Source organism: Capra hircus, chromosome 2, assembly GCF_001704415.2.
Source record: "Capra hircus breed San Clemente chromosome 2, ASM170441v1, whole genome shotgun sequence".
Lineage (NCBI taxonomy): Eukaryota > Metazoa > Chordata > Mammalia > Artiodactyla > Bovidae > Capra > Capra hircus.
Genome location: NC_030809.1, coordinates 23,715,641 through 23,734,404, shown reverse-complemented (window position 1 = coordinate 23,734,404; position 18,764 = coordinate 23,715,641). Strand labels below are relative to the sequence as shown.

Below are 18,764 nucleotides of genomic sequence, written 5' to 3'. Positions count from 1 at the left end.
AGTATTAATTCAAGCTACAACGTACATGAACCTTGAAAATATGATGCTGAGTGAGAGAAGCTAGATATAAAGTTATACATTTTATGATTCTATTTACATAAAATGTTTAGAATGAACTCAGAAAGCATATTACTGACTGACAGGAACTGAAGGAAGGGACAATGCAGAGTGACTCCTAAAGGTTATGGGATTTATTTTTGGGGGTGGGAGGCACTGATAAAAATAATCTAGACTATTAATGGTGTATAATCTTGAAACTACACTATAAAACCACTGAACCGCATATGTTCAGCTGGTGAATTTTATGGTATATGAAGTATATCTCAATTAAATATATGCATACACACCTTGGCTCTGACAGTAAAAGAATGTGACTGTAATGAAGGAGATCCAAGTTCAATCCCTGGGTCGGGAAGATCCCCTGGAGAAGGGAATGGCAGTCCACTCCAGTATTCTTGCCTGGGTTATCCCATGAACAGAGGAGCCCGGCAGGCGGAGTGACTACACTTTCACTTTCAATCTTGTGAATATACTATAAAACCACTGAATTGCACACTTTGGTGAATTTTATGGTATATGAATTACATCTTAATGAAATATATACACACACATACAATTAGACTTACAAAAACACCAATCTCTAATAAATTGAAAATTTAAATATCTGGTCCTTCACCAAAGACGTTTTGAGAAGCACTGCCTCAAAGAGTTACACAAGTTGTTGGCTGAATGACTAGTCCCTGATCTTGTTCTTCTCCTCCCTCCTCTGTCACACACACACACACACGCACGCACGCACGCACGCGCATGATGTCCCCCACGTCCTCCTTGCCCCAGTCTCCTTCTTCATGGGCTCAGGGACAGGGGCTGCCACGGGACTCATGTTTCCTGTACAAAGGCTGTGCATTGTGGGTTAGCCTGAGAATCAGCCATCAATCATCAGAGCTCCATGGAGCTACAGCTGGTCCCTTACTTAGGATGGCTCAACTTATGATTTTTCAGTTTTACAATGGTGTAAAAGCGATACACATTCAGTAGAAACTGTACTTTGACTTTTGAATGTTGATCTTTTCCCAGATGGGTGATAAGCCGTATGATCCTCTCTCGTGATGCTGGACAAGGGCAGCCACAGCCCCTCCTCAGCGTCCTGACAGTGAACAATCAACACACTTACAACCATTCTGGACTCATACAACCATTCTGTTTTTCACTTTCAGTACAGTATTCAATAAATTACATGAGATATTCAATACTTTAGTATAAAATAGGCTTTGGGTTAGATGACTTCATCCAACAGTAGTGTTCTGAGCATGTTTAAGGTGGGTGAGGCTAAGCTATGATATTCAGTAGATTAGGTGTAGATTAATTCAGTAGATTAAGTAATTAATTCAGTAGATTAAGTATATTTTAAACTTACGATAGTTTTCAACTTACAATGGGTTTATCAGGACAAAGCCTCATCATAAGTCAAGGAAAATCTGGAGTTTATTAATTTATTAATTAATGCTAGTTAATTCCAGAATTAATCCATTTTTGGGTCTACCATCTGTACTGAATGAAACATTTCCTAATGCCAAACAACTGGGCATTCTTTGTTAACTTTATTTAAACTGTCCAATGGTGAACATGGGGAGGTCAATACAATGAATACATCCTGGAAGCGACTTACCATCACAGCTCCATTATCCTGGCCCACAAATATCCGTCTACTATCATGATGGTAAGCCATAGCAGAGCAGGGAGCTGCCAGAAAGACAAAGACCATGTTATGAGCAGAGTTAAGCACGTTAAGCCATTGTTCAAGGTACGTTATTAAAAAGAGCTATACAACTTAGGCTAAAAAAAAAAAGAGGGCAAAGATGTTTTATTTTTTAAAATGTTATTAAATTTCTTTCTGCTGTTTTAGTTTCAAATTTTAACTTTAATAACCTTCCAAGTTACTTCTATGACTTTGGGTGAAGCGAGTCAGCGCGAAGTTTCATCTGATTGAAATTTCTACCTGTTTCTGGAAAGGTGTGGGGACCAGTGTTTAGAGAAGCTGTCTGCCACCCAAACTCTGTGGGTCATCCTGCCCCTCCTCCCTTCCCCATCACAGGCAAAACAGTAGCGGGCATCTGTGGAAAGAGAAGTGTCCAGTACCACAATTCCCATTCCAAGGCATGTGAGCAAACTGGGGAGGCTGCTTTGGGATTATTTGTTGCTGTTGTTTTTCCCCAATGGTCAAAAAAAGTTCTGTTTTGCAGTGACTCATACAATCCCAGTTTGTTTCTTTGTCCAAAGCAATGCCATGTGACTGAGACAGCCTGACTCTTCCCATAGACACGACCTTCCAGGTTCAACCTAAACTTTTTCCAGAAAGTGTGGGCCAGAAAATGAGTTTCAGAAAGGAGAAACTCTAATAAATCACTTCCTTCTGCTAAAAATCAAAATTAAAGTGATTTAGAAAATGGAACACTTGGAAAAAGAAATATTTGGGTACACTTCAGCCTTAAGAATTTTAATTGACCACGGAAAGAAATGAATGCCAGGAAACAAACAAACAAACTTGACCTTACTTTGAAATAAAACATCTAATAAAAAAGTAAAAGAGAAAAATCCTATAAATGAAGTTACCACTTGAAAACAGTTTAAAGTTCTCTAACTACCAAAGAAAGGCAATGCCAAAGAATGCTCAAACTACCGCACAACTGCACTCATCTCACAGGCTAGTAAAGTAATGCTCAAAATTCTCCAAGACAGGCTTCAGCAATACGTGAACCGTGAACTTCCTGATGTTCAAGCTGGTTTTAGAAAAGGCAGAGGAACCAGAGATCAAATTGCCAACATCCGCTGGATCATGGAAAAAGCAAGAGAGTTCCAGAAAAACATCTATTTCTGCTTTATTGACTATGCCAAAGCCTTTGACTGTGGGATCACAATAAACTGTGGAAAATTCTGAGAGATGGGAATACCAGACCACCTGACCTGCCTCTTGAGAAACCTGTATACAGGTTGGGAAGCAACAGTTAGAACTGGACATGGAACAACAGACTGGTTCCAAATAGGAAAAGGAGTACGTCAAAGTTGTATATTGTCACCCTGCTTATTTAACTTATATGCAGAGTACATCATGAGAAATGCTAGGCTGGAAGAATCACAAGCTGGAATCAAGATTGCCGGAAGAAATATCAATAACCTCAGATATGCAGATGACACCACCCTTATGGCAGAAAGTGAAGAGGAACTAAAAAGCCTCTTGATGAAAGTGAAAGAAGAGAGTGAAAAAGTTGGCTTAAAGCTCAACATTCAGAAAACAAAGATCATGGCATCTGGTCCCATCACTTCATGGGAAATAGATGGGGAAACAGTGGAAACAGTGTCAGACTTTATTTTGGGGGGCTCTAAAATCACTGCAGATGGTGACTGCAGCCATGAAATTAAAAGACGCTTACTCCTTGGAAGAAAAGTTATGACCAACCTAGATAGCATATTCAAAAGCAGAGACATTACTTTGCCGACTAAGGTCCGTCTAGTCAAGGCTATGGTTTTTCCTGTGGTCATGTATGGATGTGAGTTGGAAGAAGCCTCCTGTGAAGAAGGCTGAGCACCAAAGAATTGATGCTTTTGAAGTGTGGTGTTGGAGAAGACTCCTGAGAGTCCCTTGGACTGCAAGGAGATCCAACCAGTCCATTCTGAAGGAGATCAGCCCTGGGATTTCTCTGAAAGGAATGATGCTAAAGCTGAAACTCCAGTACTTTGGCCACCTCATGAGAAGAGTTGACTCATTGGAAAATACTTTGATGCTGGGAGGGATTGGGGGCAGGAGGAGAAGGGGACGACCAAGGATGAGATGGCTGGATGGCATCACGGACTCGATGGACGTGAGTCTGAGTGAACTCCGGGAGATGGTGATGGATAGGGAGGCCTGGCGTGCTGCGATTCATGGGGTTGCAAAAAGTCAGACACGACTGAGCAACTGAACTGAACTGAACTGAACTACCATGGCAGATATTCTCCACCAAAGGAAGAAGACTGGAAGAAATGCTGGATTGTACTCAAAGGCAGAAACATAGTTAGCTGCATGATCAGACTATAGAAAAAGACTATTTCGGTTGCATTCCAAGAACTATCTCATTGAAATGTAGATACTAAAATTGTCTACACAGCTAACAATTAGAATAGACCACAAGTTTGCACACCCTTATCCACCATATTGATGTTTGAAACTACAAAGAATGATCATGTTTAAGGATTATAACCACAAAGATACATGTTCGTTTGTTTTAGTCACTAAGTCGTGTCCAATTCTTGCAACCCTCCTGGACTGTAGCCCACCAGGCTCCTTTGTCCATGGGATTTCCCAGGCAAGAATACTGGAGTGAGTTGCCATTTCCTTCTCCCGACCCAGGGATGAAACCCGCATCTCCTGCATTGGCAGGCACGTTCTTAACCACTGAGCCACTGGGGAAGCCCAAAGGCAGATGCTATTGTCACACAAAATGCTCTTTAACAATCACACACAAAATTACCTTCAACAAATCAAATCCCTTTGATGACTTTAAAGATTCACTGTCATCATTTTTGCTTGCTTTTCAGTTGTTACTAAATCTTAATATTCTAGTTTTAAGCTTCTTTTCAATTCTTTCTATGCTCACTCCTATAACAAACTGCCTATGAATATGTAAAACCTCTCCTTTGTGTAAAAGTTACAATGTGCTGAGTAATTTTATATGGTTAGAGACTTTTCACATTAAAAAAAAAAAAAGCAAGCCTTCCTGGTTTATTTGTTTAGTATATAAAAATGCTCTGACTTTTTTCCTAGAAGGGAAGCTTCTAGTGAGATAAACTTTTTTTTTAAGATAATCTTTTTTTTTTAATGTGAATGTTAACTTAGTTTTATAAACAAGGAAAACACAAATCATCTTTCAAATCAGCGACCTTTTAAAAAGGTCACTGCAGTACAAAATCGTTTGCTTTAAACTCTAGTTTTAAAAATGAAGGGTTTTCTGGAATACAGCCAGGCTCATTCATCTATGTATTCTTTATGACTGCTTTTGATTCTGCAATGGCAGAGCTGAGAAGCTGCCACAGAGACTGTCTGGCCCACAAAGTCTAATATTTATGTCTGGTCCTTCGTAGGAGAAGTCTGTGGACTCACCCCATACTGTGGTGAGCAGCCCAGTTCTGGAGTTGGATGCACATGGACTGGAATTCCAACCTCTGGCCTCAGTTTCCTTGTCCACTAAATGATGAAAATACCATCTTTCTTATAACAGCTATTGTGATGATTTGGTAAAATAGTACCAAGAAAAATGCATGGGACGCACAGTAGATGGGCTTTCCAGGTGGTGCTGGTGGTAAAGAACCCACCTGCCAAAGTAGGAGACATAAGAGACATAGGCTTGATCTCCGGGTCGGGAAGACCTACTGGAGGAGGAAACAGCAACCCACTCCAGTATTCTTGCCTGGAGAATCCCACGGACAGAGGAACCGGGCAGGCTACAGTCCATGATCCATGGGGTTGCAAAGACTTGGACATGACTGAGCATCTGAGCAGCAGCCCATAATGGAAATAGAAACTGACAGTTACATTTTTCTTCAGCTGAAGCAGATCCTGAAAGTTATTTTTGTTACGTGAGGTATTGTTATGATTCATAATTGGTCCACGTACAGTAATATTCTAAGGTTTCGCTTACTGATCTCCTCTGTTTCATCATGGGGAACAGTTTAAATCCATGGATGACCACTAAAATGTCAACTGGTAAATCTGCAGTAGTTTTTAAAAGCACTTTTGTTCTTGTGTTTTGAATTTAATTTTAAAAGTCACCCTAAAACAGACAAGCAAATTTCTCAACATTCATTCATTCTGTTTTCTTCTGGCAGTGTTCCTGCAGTTTCATCAGCAGACAGTGCTCTAGCTGGAGGTAATAACCAGCCATCTGGAAGCAAAAGGCTGCATGCATGTATACAAACACGCAGGTGTCAGTCACCCCCGGCACAGATGCTGCGCCTGTTCTGTCCTGTTTTTTCCTGATCCTTCCAGCCACAGAGTTCTGGGAGCTACTTCCGGAGGATACAGTTAAGCCAAGATAGCAAGGGATGGCAATGGAGAAAGCAAAGCCATGTGCTCAAGACTCAAAAGCCAAGGAAGAGAGTGTGTACTGCTGCTGCTAGGTTCTGGTGTCCCAGGAGAGAAATCAGTTACAAAGTGAACTAAGTATTTGCGGGAAATGCAAGCCAAGGGGTCACTGTACTAAATACTGGACATTAGTACAAAAATCCATCTTAGACTCTCCTTGTTCTAAAGAGCATGAACTCCACAGCTGAAGTCTCAAGGAAGACTGAGCTGTGGGCAAAATCTGGAGTGTAAGGGAAGGGGGAGGAGGAAGGAATCATAGCCAATAGCATTAATAAGACCATCCACAAGGATGGCAAACCATCTCCCAGCACTGGTAGGGGTCCCTGGGTTGCTGTGGCTATTTCCAGCTACGGACCCATCACTGGACCATTGGAAGTAAGGAGTTACTCATCTAAGAGAAGCCTTTTTTTTTTTTTTCTGGTTGAGTAAAAGGCTCAGAGGATGAGGGTGCTCCATCTACCTTTGCCACACTTCCCCAAACTCCCAAAGTAAATTTATTAAATGGGCCTGTAAGGACATTTACTGAGACAATGGCCACTTCATGTTCCACACTGAGTAACAAAGGTGACCCATCCACAAATAAATGCGGACACAGGACAGAAGATACTACTGCCTGCACAACAGACCACGATTAGGGTTTCAGGTAGTCTTAACAGGCTAGATACATACAATGAAATTTTACTTTCTATAACAGTTTTTTATAACTATTTTATAATTATATAAAAGGGTCCTTTTATAACTGTTAGCTTTATACCAGTATTCCAAAAAGCCTACCTTGTTCTCATTGAACGGTTATCAAGACAGAGAAGGTGACCGGCCTGCCCAAGCTGTTAGTGGAAGGTAGGACAAAGGAAAATCCTGATAAACCACTAATCCTTTGTGGAAATGTTTATAGGACTGAAATCCTGCAGCTACCCTGCAATAAATGAGAACGTGCTAGCAAGACAGGCAGTGCTTAGAAGGGTGACTCAAGCTGACGGAATAGAATCTGCTGAATAACTGGCTACTCTGCGTTTGTAACACACCCCACAGCCCCTGCAGTAACGGAGCTGCAGTGTCCACAGAGTTTGGCCCTAGCAAGCGCTCTTCTTTAGAGAACTTCGTAATGGTCTTCAGTAACAGACCATCAAGCCTGCCCCAGAACCGTGCGTCTTTTCCCAGGGGAGGGCTTCTGAACACTGAAACCTTAACCGAGGAAAATCTCCTCATTAAGGACCGAAACCACCCGGAAATAAGCAGCTACAATGCCTTCCATGTGGCCACTGGGGTGACAGGACTTGATTCCAGCTTGGACCTGGGTGGTGCCACATCTTTTTTTCAAGAAAGGATGGAGAAGTGGGAGAGAAGGAGGCAAAGCTTAGATCGGCAGGAAGGGCAGGATTTAACTGCAATTTTATGTCACTACATCTCAGGGCTCTTCTAAAATCTCAATACAAAAGCTTTATATTTGGGGTTTATTTTTAGAACATGTTTGACTACTGGGGGAAAAAAAAATCTCCATTTAGGATGTGTCGTGCCTCGGACCAAATTTCTCAATGGTACCCAGAGTTTAAGAAAAAGTAGCATAAAAGCCCAGGCATGAGGCAAAGGAGTGTTCAGAATCCTGTTTTAGTGTCAGTATCAGCTTTACTAAGTAGAAAATACTAATGTAAGTTGGCAAAATGAAGACAAAGGAAAATGGGGGAGGTGGGCAGCTTTCCTCTTCCTATTTTTTTTCCCCAAGTTTTGTTCAAGTTGATTCAGTTAAACCAGTTGACTCAGCTTCCTTTTTGCAAGAGAAGGGGAGTTTTCCTGCATTTTAACACAGAATGCTGTAGGTATTAGGTAACAACAAGCTCATTTTGAAATTTAAATCATCAAAGACATTTTTCTTGGGTGGAACAGTACAGCTACTCACAGGCCATTGTGTGGTAAATGCTGGGCCAGTACTGACCGCTGTCTCTTTTCAGCCATACTCGGATAGTCCTGTGGAGAAAAGAAAAGAATGAGTAGTCTTTAATGAATTTATCCGCTTTGCCACCCAAGTAAACTTATTTTCAATACTATTTCCCATTGACCTTATAACATGTATCAATTGGACAAATTAGACAACTACACACACACACACACACACACACACACACACACACACACACACACACACAGAGTACATGGTGTATTATACTAGTATGTACATGTACACACACACATAGAGTATATGGTGTATTATACTAGTATGTACATGTCTACACATGTAACTTCTATGCAGAGTACATCGTGAGAAATGCTGGACTGGAAGAAACACAAGCTGGAATCAAGATTGCTGGGAGAAATATCAATCACCTCAGATATGCAGATGACACCACCCTTATGGCAGAAAGTGAAGAGGAGCTAAAAAGCCTCTTGATGAAAGTGAAAGAGGAGAGTGAAAAAGTTGGCTTAAAGCTCAACATTCAGAAAACAAAGATCATGGCATCCGGTCCCATCACTTCATGGCAAATAGATGGGTAAACAGTAGAAACAGTGTCAGACTATTTTTTTGGGCTCCAAAATCACTGCAGATGGTGACTGCAGCCATGAAATTGAAAGACACTTACTCCTTGGAAGAAAAGTTATGACCAACTAGACAACATATTAAAAAGCAGAGACGTTAATTTGCCGACAAAGGTCCGTCTAGTCAAGGCTATGGTTTTTCCTGTGGTCATGTATGGATGTGAGAGTTGGACTGTGAAGAAGGCTGAGCGCCGAAGAATTGATGCTTTTGAAGTGTGGTGTTGGAGAAGACTCTTGAGAGTCCCTTGGACTGCAAGGAGATCCAACCAGTCCATTCTGAAGGAGATCAGCCCTGGGATTTCTTTGGAAGGAATGATGCTAAAGCTGAAGCTCCAGTACTTCGGCCACCTCATGTGAAGAGTTGACTCATTGGAAAAGACTTTGATGCTGGGAGGGATTGGGGGCAGGAGGAGAAGGGGACAGCCGAGGATGAGATGGCTGGATGGCATCACTGACTCGATGGACATGAGTCTGAGTGAACTCCAGGAGACGGTGATGGACAGGGAGGCCTGGCGTGCTGCGATTCATGGGGTCACAAAAAGTCGGACACGACTGAGCGACTGAACTGAACATGTCTACACATACACACACACACAGAGTACATGGTGTATTATACCAGAATGTACATGTATACACACACACACACAGAGTACATGGTGTATTATACCAGAATGTACATGTATACACACACACACACAGAGTACATGGTGTATTATACTAGTATGTACATGTATACACACACACATACAGAGTACATGGTGTATTATACTAGTATGTACATGTATACATACACACACAGAGAGAGTACATGGTGTATTATACTAGCATGTACATGTATACACACACACATACAGAGTACATGGTGTATTATACTAGTATGTACATGTATACATACACACACAGAGAGAGTACATGGTGTATTATACTAGCATGTACATGTATACACACACACATACAGAGTACATGGTGTATTATACTAGTATGTACATGTATACATACACACACAGAGAGAGTACATGGTGTATTATACTAGCATGTACATGTATACACACACACACAATACATGGTGTATACTAGAATGTACATGTATACACACACATATACAGTACATGGTGTATTATACTAGCATGTACATGTATACACACACACACATACAGAGTACATGGTGTATTATACTAGTGTGTACATGTACACACACACACATAGAGTACATGGTGTATATACTAGCACGTACATGTCTACACACACACACATGCTCTATATATTTATTGCTGCTATTCAGTGGCTCAGTCATGTCTGATTCTTTGTGACCCCATGGACTAGAGCAAACCCAGGCTTCTCTGCAGCCTGGCCAAAAAGTTCATTTGGTTAATTGACTACACTGTCCAATAAAGTTCTTGGTGAAAATGAAAAATATGTCTTTCATTTTTACTTAGAAACAAATGAACTTTTTGGCCAGCCCAATAGCTACCTACAGTTATGTCTATACATGGTAAGTTATGCAAGAACTAGGAGTCAGGATTCTAAATAATATCAATAACATGGAAAGTGCTTATTATACAGTGATATACCAACAACGCTGAGGACTACTCTCAGTGCCTTGGCCATCCCACCGAAATGAGGAGAGTAGCTGAGGTCAATGAAAGAAAACGTTTCTGGAGAACTGGGAGAGACCTACATACAGAGTGGAGCCCGTTACCACTGCTCACTCACCGAGAGTTCCCAGCCATCTCGGCCTTGGGAGGAAACCCTTCCACACCAGTCGCTGGGCCTCTCCTTTCACCAGAGCACACGCGGGAGATGAGGAAGTCCTGCCCAGAGGCGGCAGAGGACACAGGACCAAAAGAGCCCAGGTTTACTATTCTGGCTCATGCCCTCAGAAGAACAGTAAGGAATGCCTCTCCTGCACTCCACCAAGCCTCCTGGAAGCTCCAGGCCTCTCCCTTCAGAGCGGGCCACTGGCCGCCTCGAACAGCACAGCCGTGCTCTGCCTTCGCCCGGAGTCCTAGCTCTCTCTTGTCCCTCACTGTCAGCTCGATCACAGCCACTCTTGTATTTCCAGCAGCAACGAGATTCTGGCTCACGGCCAGCACTGAATTATTGTTTACAACCTTGAGCTAGCATACATTAAGGCTAAGTGCTGACACTCTCTGTTTCCATTCTGTTTGAAGTTCGAGACAAGGAAGACTGGTCTCTGAGGATAAAAATTGCAACAGTGGCTGCTTCCGGGGTTGAGAAAGGACAGAACACAGCAAAGGGATACAAGGGAACTTCCTGGGGCCGTGTCAGGCTGTGGAGAGGTGGTGATGTGGGTGTATGCGTGTGTCAGAATCTGCCCAGCTTATTTAAGATTATTGTAAATGATCAGACCGTAATAAAGACAGACTAGATGTTGACCCTCATTCACCCAAATAAATAAGATGACTGAGCAGCACAGCGGGCTTCATGCTATTTTATGTGACCTGGAGACAGGCCCTAGTGTATGAACTGCCATTTGTACAACACGTCCCATCTTCCAGCCACGGCGGACTGGTCACAATAGAATCTTTGCCAAGATGAATCCAGGATTTTCCTCTACATTATCCCACCTCTGATCAGACCAGAGAAGAGATTAGTCAGTTCCTTCCCTGGGAAATCAGAAACCAGGAGAGAGAAAGAGACTCATACCTCTCCGGGAGTTGAAACGACTGCTTCTGACCACACGTTTTGCAGTTGGGACTGGAGAATTCTATACGTTAATAAAGGGGGAAGAATGAAGCTGACCTATGAAGAAAAGCTGGAGACAGTTCAGGTGGAGGGGCCTCACGCCAGCTGCTCTTGAGTCCCCTCCTGGGTTCTGAGGGTTCTGTGAGGCAGACGCCCCAGCATCCTCACCACAATCACCCTCAGCAGCTTCAGCAAACCCAAGTGACTTTGGTCGTTTGCAATCAAGCAGGTACTAATATGCCACGTCTGCAAGGGAACCATGAAGACATGGTGACACGCAGTTTCTTTGTTCAAGCGCCATCAAACGAGCTCCTACGTTACATGGTTCACAAAGCGAGAATCAGGCAGACTCCTCCATGAGTACCTATATTGTGATACAAGTTCTAGGAAGTTCAAGTTCACATCCAAAATTAAAAGGGAAAGCGAGACACAGATCAGACTAAAGCATGTGTAAACAGACCTATACTTTTTACTGTCTGCAGTTCAACATCTTAAATCAAAATTCGACACTTTTTGAGGTAATGTTTAAACCGCTCTGTTACTATTTGTGGGTTCCTGGTTACTGTTCACGGTTATTTAATTTTCTTCTTCCACAAATCTCAGAGGTTAAGACATTTCCATGAACAGAAGGGACAGAACAGGAAGAGAAGGGGATGACAGAGGATGTGATGGTTGGATGGCATCACTGACTCGATGGACCTGAGTTTGAGCAAACTCCGGGAGTTGGGATGGACAGGGGGTTGCAAAGAGTCAGACAGGACTGAGCAACTGAACTGAACTGATGGAATAGATCTTTCTAGTTGGAAACCATTTAAATGAAGTTACGAAATAGAAAAAAATACTTATGGCATGGGAAAATGTTCATGATATAATGTAAAGAAAAAGGCCCTATATAAAACTGATGAGTGCAGTATGATACCAACTTTATTTTGCAATACATCTGGTCAAACCTCCGGATCCAACTATCAGTCTACAGGAAATGCAAAGGAACACAATAACCACCACCACCGGGGTTTACTCAGCAAAAAAGCAAGACTGCAGGAAACTCAGTAGACAAATGACCTAGTTTCTTCAACACATAATTTGAAAGGGGGAAACAGAGATGGAGGACCAGCCTACCACTACAGAGGTGTAACAGACACATCAAGTAGTCACCATGTGGAGACTTATCAGACCCTCATTCGGTCAAACTGTTACATATGCATGCCTATATTATCATGCTTCTGCTGCTACTAAGCCGCTTCAGTTGTGTCTGACTCTGTGCGACCCCACAGACAGCAGCCCACCAGGCTCCCCCGTCCCTGGGATTCTCCAGGCAAGAACACTGGAGTGGGTTGCCATTTCCTTCTCCAAGGCATGAAAGCGAAAAGTGAAAAGTGAAAGTGAAGTCACTCAGTTGTGTCCGACTCTTCGCGACCCCATGGACTGCAGCCAACCAGGCTCCTCGGTCCACGGGATTTTCCAGTCAAGAGTCCTGGAGTGGGGTGCCATTGTCTTCTCCAATATTATCATGAAACAGCTGCAAATAGGAACACTGACTAGATATCTGATATTAAAAGACACTGTTCTTTAGATGTGATAGTGTTGCAGGTTTCTGCTTGTTTTTTAATAAGTAGTTCCAGCCTAACACACTGGACCTTGCCTCTGTTCTTGGCACGTCCACCAACATCCAACCCTCACCACTCATGCCTCAGTGCAGCCTCCTCCCACATTACGTGGTGGGCTCCACCCTCCAGAACACCTCAGGTATGTCAACTACTGGCGACAATCCCAAGGAGCCATGCAACCCATTGCCCCTGGGCTCAGAGACCACGAGTGGTGGTCTCAAATCCGGGGTTCAACTGACATGCTTGTGATTCCCACACCCAGACCCCACATCGTAGCAAGCTGTCATCCTCAGGTGCCCAAAATACCGAGCTCAGGCTGCATCCGAAGCCCTCATCCCGCACCTCCCTGCCAAGGACTTTTCTCTCCAGGCAGTAGTCCCCCCGGGCAGCACACCGCAGGATGAGTAGCACTGGCATGGCCTTCCACACCTAAGGGCTTCCCTGGTGGCTCAGCTGGTAAAGAAGCTGCCCGCAATGCGGGATACTTGGGTTGGATATCTGGGTTGTGAAGACCCCCTGGAGAAGGGAAAGGCTACCCACTCCAGTATTCTTGCCTGGAGAATTCCATGGACTATATAGTGCATGCGGTCTCAAAGAGTCAGACACAACTGAGCGACTTTCACTTTCCCTCGCCCAAAATCATCAATAGAAACTTATAATGATGATCCTTAGGCCTGAACTACTAACAGGAACTACTAACACATTATCACATTCTGTTGACAGTATTTTGTTACTTAGTACAGAATGCGTAGGGACACATTCCATTATGTATGTTCAACACAGGGGATGAAACAGAAGGAATTATAAGAAGTTACAGGCCAACTCTCCTCTAAGCATTAAACCTGCTCAAGGAGGGACTTCCCTGCTGGTCTGGTGGCTATGACTCCATGCTCCCAATGCAAGGGGCCGGGGGTTCGATCTCTGATTGGGGAACTAGATCCCATGTGCCATAACTGAAGAATTCACACGCCTCAGCTAAGAGTTCACAGGCCTCAACTAAAGATCCTGCGTGCCACAACTAAGATCCAGTGCAGCCAAATAAATAAATAAATATTTCTAAAAGTTATATTAAGGCCTGTTCAAGAAATCTACTCCACTTGCAAACAGGACAGAAAGGCCAAGGCACTTAGATATGAGGGTGTCGGGCAGCACCTTCCTTCACTCAAAGCGATTAACAAGCTCCCTATCTGTGTGCTTTTAAGGGTCTAAGGATCAGAATGCGGACATATTCTAAAACCCCCAAAATCAACCCCAAAAGTTGTAGTCACAAATGCGTCAGTAGTTCAATGGAGGCCTCAGGGGACGTGCTCTTCCCTGTGTCTTCTTGAAAGAAGAATGATTTCAGACAGCAGAGAAGCTGCTGTGAGCAGAAAACCTTAAAGTCACCTGCCTCTTCCATTCAATCATCTAACCTGAAAAAATCACGCTTTAACTTGATGAAGCTTCAGAATAACAAACTGGCCCGAGGTCAAAATGGGACCTACCTAGAGCCCAGGAAGTTTGAAACACAGTAGTATTTCCTTTGGAGGACAAACATCAGTACTACAATGTGGTCTGCACCCAGCTCAAGCGGACACGCTAGAAAATTGGCCAAGACTTAGACTATTTGTTGGGGGTGTTTCACCTAAAAAAATTGTTTATCACATTCAGGCTGAAAGAAGAACATCCTTGCTTGCAAATCAGGTTTCAAATCAGGCAGCTGACCTTGATAGCTGGCTCTACTTCTGTATTCACACGTTTTATCCAGAATTCCTTCTTTCTCTTTTTCGAGGCATATTCCTTTACTTCCTTGGGTAACAAATTAAAATCTCCCACTTCTGAGATAAAATCAAAACAATATTAAGTTCAACTCCTCCAGCACTCTCCAGAAACTATGTATTAAACAAAGTTGTATAACTTCTGTTAAGTAATACAGAAATTTGTTTTGTATTTAGGATATGTCTCATTGGTTTAAAAAATGGTTATTAAAATAGGCTTAAGTTGGGCTGTTTTATTTTAAAAAATCAACAAATCCCACAGACTGAAAAAAAGCAAATTGGAAACAATTGTCCACTGAGAGTCGGACACGACTGAGCGGCTTCACTTTCACTTTCCTGCATTGGAGAAGGAAATGGAAACCCACTCCAGTGTTCTTGCCTGGAGAATCCCAGGGACGGAGGAGGCTGGTGGGCTGCCGTCTCTGGGATCGCAGAGAGTCGGCCACGACTGAAGTGACTTAGCAGCAAATTGGAAACAAACTCTACTATTCACAACAACACAGTTTAGCAACATTTTATAGGCACAAACTATTAAAAATTCCTGAATGATATTAACAAACCATATCAAAGTATCAAGACCAGGTGGCTTTATTTTTACAAAAACTACCTTCATGAATGTCTAAGCCATGCTCTCTGTGTTACTTGATCAGTTGTGTCCAACTCTTTGCAACCCCACAGGCTGTAGCCCGCCAGGCTCCACTGTCTATGGGATTTTCCAGGCAAGAATACTGGAGTTGGCTACCAAACCTGGGCCTCCCGCATTGTGGGCAGATTCTTTATCATCTGAGCCACAAGGGAAGCCATGCTCTCCACTAAGATAGAACAGCTTCCTTTTCCTTCACTGTTTTGACAACTTACACCCACTCACCTAAATTCATTGTATGTTTTGCTTGCTGCTGCTTCTATCCATTTTTCTAGTAGGGGGATTTTCTTTGATAGTCTAAGACTGTGTCAATGTAGAAAAAAAAATTTTAGAAACGTGTTCATTTTGCCAAGCTCTATGTTTAGGTTATTTTAAAAACAATAGCCTGAAACTTTTCCAAAAGGTACTTAGAAAGGAAATGAGTCATTTTTTCCAGAGACTACATAAGTGCTTTTTAAACTTCCTTACACTCCTGCTGATCCTGTAGAGGGCTCTACCATCAGTCTCCTTTGCCCTCCTAGTCTGAGAAGCACGAACTCACATAGGGCTGCAGAGTTTTTCATGGAGAGAAAACAGAGAGGTCTCTTTGTAAGACTATAGCCCCACTGTATCCACATGAAATCATCATCTTATTTGTTTTGCTGTTCACCCCAGTGGATCTTCATTCATTTAATTTCTGGGAAAATGAAAATGCCAAAGCTGGATTATATTTCTTTATTTTAAATAATTCAGACTGAAACTGCTGAGCAGGGCTAAGCAAGGAATAACTGAGAACAACAATAACGTACCATTTCCAGGGTTCTCATGATTTTTTGTCAGCACCGTACATTAGAACTACTTGTGTGGTAAGAATCCTGTTCCATTTAGTAAGAAACATATTACCTACCTAATAATAATAACAGTAATGATGATGATGATAAAAACAATAAACTGATTTAGGAATTCCAGGCTTGGCAACTGATTCTGCATAAATTTTTCAACAGATGAAAAGAAAAGAACTATGTATTTTTAGAAGTTCATATGAGCCTTATTCAAAGGAGTAAACTTAAAGGAAAATGCCATATAATCAAATGGGTTAATGACATATTAATTCAATAGCCTATATAGTCACTAAAATGAGTTATGATGACCAGGGAAGCATGAAGAAATGTTTATGATTTTTTTAAGCACAGTAAAAGATGATGGGACTAAATTCCACAGCCACGCTGAGTCAGGCTGAGCAGAGAGGGCAAGAAGGCTGATGAGGGGCAGAAAGAGAACATGCCTTTGAGGTAGACTAGGATTTTGGCTTCTGAGGAGGGCAGGATGGGGGGGTGGTCCCCAGAGAAAAGATGTGGAGCAGCTGAGAAGCAGGAGGATCAGCAGGGCCGCCAACTATTAAACACTTCGTCATAAGCCTTGGGTCCTCCCTGGTGGCTCAGACGGCAAAGAATCTACTTGGAGGATGCCTGGGTTCGATCCCTGGGTCAGGACGATCCCCTGGAGGAGGAAATGGCAACCCACTCCAGTATTTTTGCCTGGAGAATCCCATGGACAGAGGAGCCTGGTGGGCTACAGTCCATGGGGTTGCACAAAGTCAGAAACAGCTGAGCAACTAACACTTTCATAAGCCTTGAGGTACATAGGACTTATTTTGTCTGATTTTTCAACTGTGGCTATCTCAAATTCTAAATGTAAAAACCGTCCACTCCCTGGAAGTATGCTTAACAAACTGTCACCACTGAGAGCAAGAGAGGGTGAGGAGTGAAACAGGATCAGCTTGAAGCTCTGGGCAGCTGCAGGCACTACAATCAGTGCACGCGTGCTCACTCGCTCAGCTGTGTCTGTGGTCACTGTCTGTGAACCCATGCACTGTAGCCCGCGAGGCTCTGTCCATGGGATTCTCCAGGCAAGAATTCTGGAGTGGGCTGCCATTTCCTCCTCCAGGGGATCTTCCCAATCCAGGGACCAAATCTGCATCTTCTGCAGCTCTCACACTGGCAGGAGGATCACCACTGAGCCGCCTGGGAATCAGAAGCAGTTCCAAACAGGATGCAAACACTTTCTTTTCAGTGTGGCAGACTCTAAGAGGCTCTGTGGCCCCTCGGAGTCCAGCTGATGTATCCACGGAGGTCGGCACAGAGGGGTGAGGACACAAGGGCGAGAGGTGTTGGGTGGATCAGGCCTTGAGAGCAAGTTACTCCCTGGGATCTGTGAACAGGGGCAGAGCTGAGCACAGACGTCTGGGGCAGAAAGGCAGGAAAGAGAAGGCACCAAAGGCAGGGACTCACTGGCCTGAAAAATACAAGACAGTAACCCGCGCCTCTGTGCATTCAATACCACAGTAATCCAAGTCTGTGCCCCAACCACTAATGCCGGAGAAGCTGAGGTTGAACTATTCTACAATGACCTACAAGACCTTCTAGAACAAACATCAAAAAAAAAGATGTCCCTTTCATCATAGGGGATTGGAACGCAAAAGTAGGAAGAGATATCTAGAGTAACAGGCAAGTTTGGCCTTGGAGTACAAAATTAAGCCGACAAAGGCTAATCCAGTTTTGCCAAGAGAATGCACTGGTCATAGCAAACACTCTCCTCCAACAACACAAGAGACAACTTTACACATGGACATCACCAGATGGTCAATACCGAAATCAGACTGATTATATTCTTTGCAGTCAAAGATGGAGAAGCTCTATACAGTCAGCAAAAACAAGACCGGGAGCTGACTGTGGCTCAGATCATGAACTCCTTATTGCCAAATTCAGACTTAAATTGAAGGAAGTAGGGAAAACCACTAAACCATTCAGGAATGACATAAATCAAATTCCTTAGGATTATACAGTAGAAGTGACAAATAGATTCAAGGGTTGAGATCCCATAGAGTGCCTGAAGAACTATGGATGGAGGTTCATGACACTGTACAGGAGGCAGTGATCAAGACCATCCCCAAGAAAAAAAAAAATAGAAAAAGGCAAAATGGTTGTATGAGGAGGCCTTACAAATAAATGAGAAAAGAAGAAAAGCTAAAGGCAAAGGAAAAAAGGAAAGATACACCTATCTGAATCCAGAGTTCCAAAGAATAGCAAAGAGAGGTAAGAAAGCCTTCCTCAGTGATCAATGCAAAGAAACAGAGCAAAACAATAGAATGGGAAAGACTAGAGATCTATCTCTTCAAGAAAATTATAGGTAACAAGGGAACATTTCATGCAAAGATGGGAACAATAAAGGATAGAAACAGTATGGGCCTAACAGAGGTAGAAGATATTAAGAAAAGGTGACAAGAATACACAGAAGAATTATACAAAAAAGATCTTAATGAACCAGATAGCCACGATGGTGTGATCACTCACCTGGAACTAGACATCCTGGATCTGAAGTCAAGTGGATCTTATGAAGCATCACTACAAACAAAGCTAGTG

At 42.9% G+C, this 18,764-nt stretch overlaps 1 protein-coding gene across 1 annotated transcript in view; it reads right to left on the bottom strand.

The window, feature by feature from the left end:
• WDFY1 (WD repeat and FYVE domain containing 1) overlaps nucleotides 1–18,764 on the bottom strand; it is a 55,826-nt gene that overhangs the window by 24,846 nt on the left and 12,216 nt on the right. Inside the window, exons 2-3 of the mRNA XM_018058905.1 lie at nucleotides 8,016–8,083; nucleotides 1,670–1,743 (exon numbers count right to left, since the gene is read on the bottom strand). Of these exons, the coding sequence (XP_017914394.1) occupies nucleotides 1,670–1,743; nucleotides 8,016–8,083 (142 nt within the window). The remainder of the gene's footprint in view (nucleotides 1–1,669; nucleotides 1,744–8,015; nucleotides 8,084–18,764) is intronic.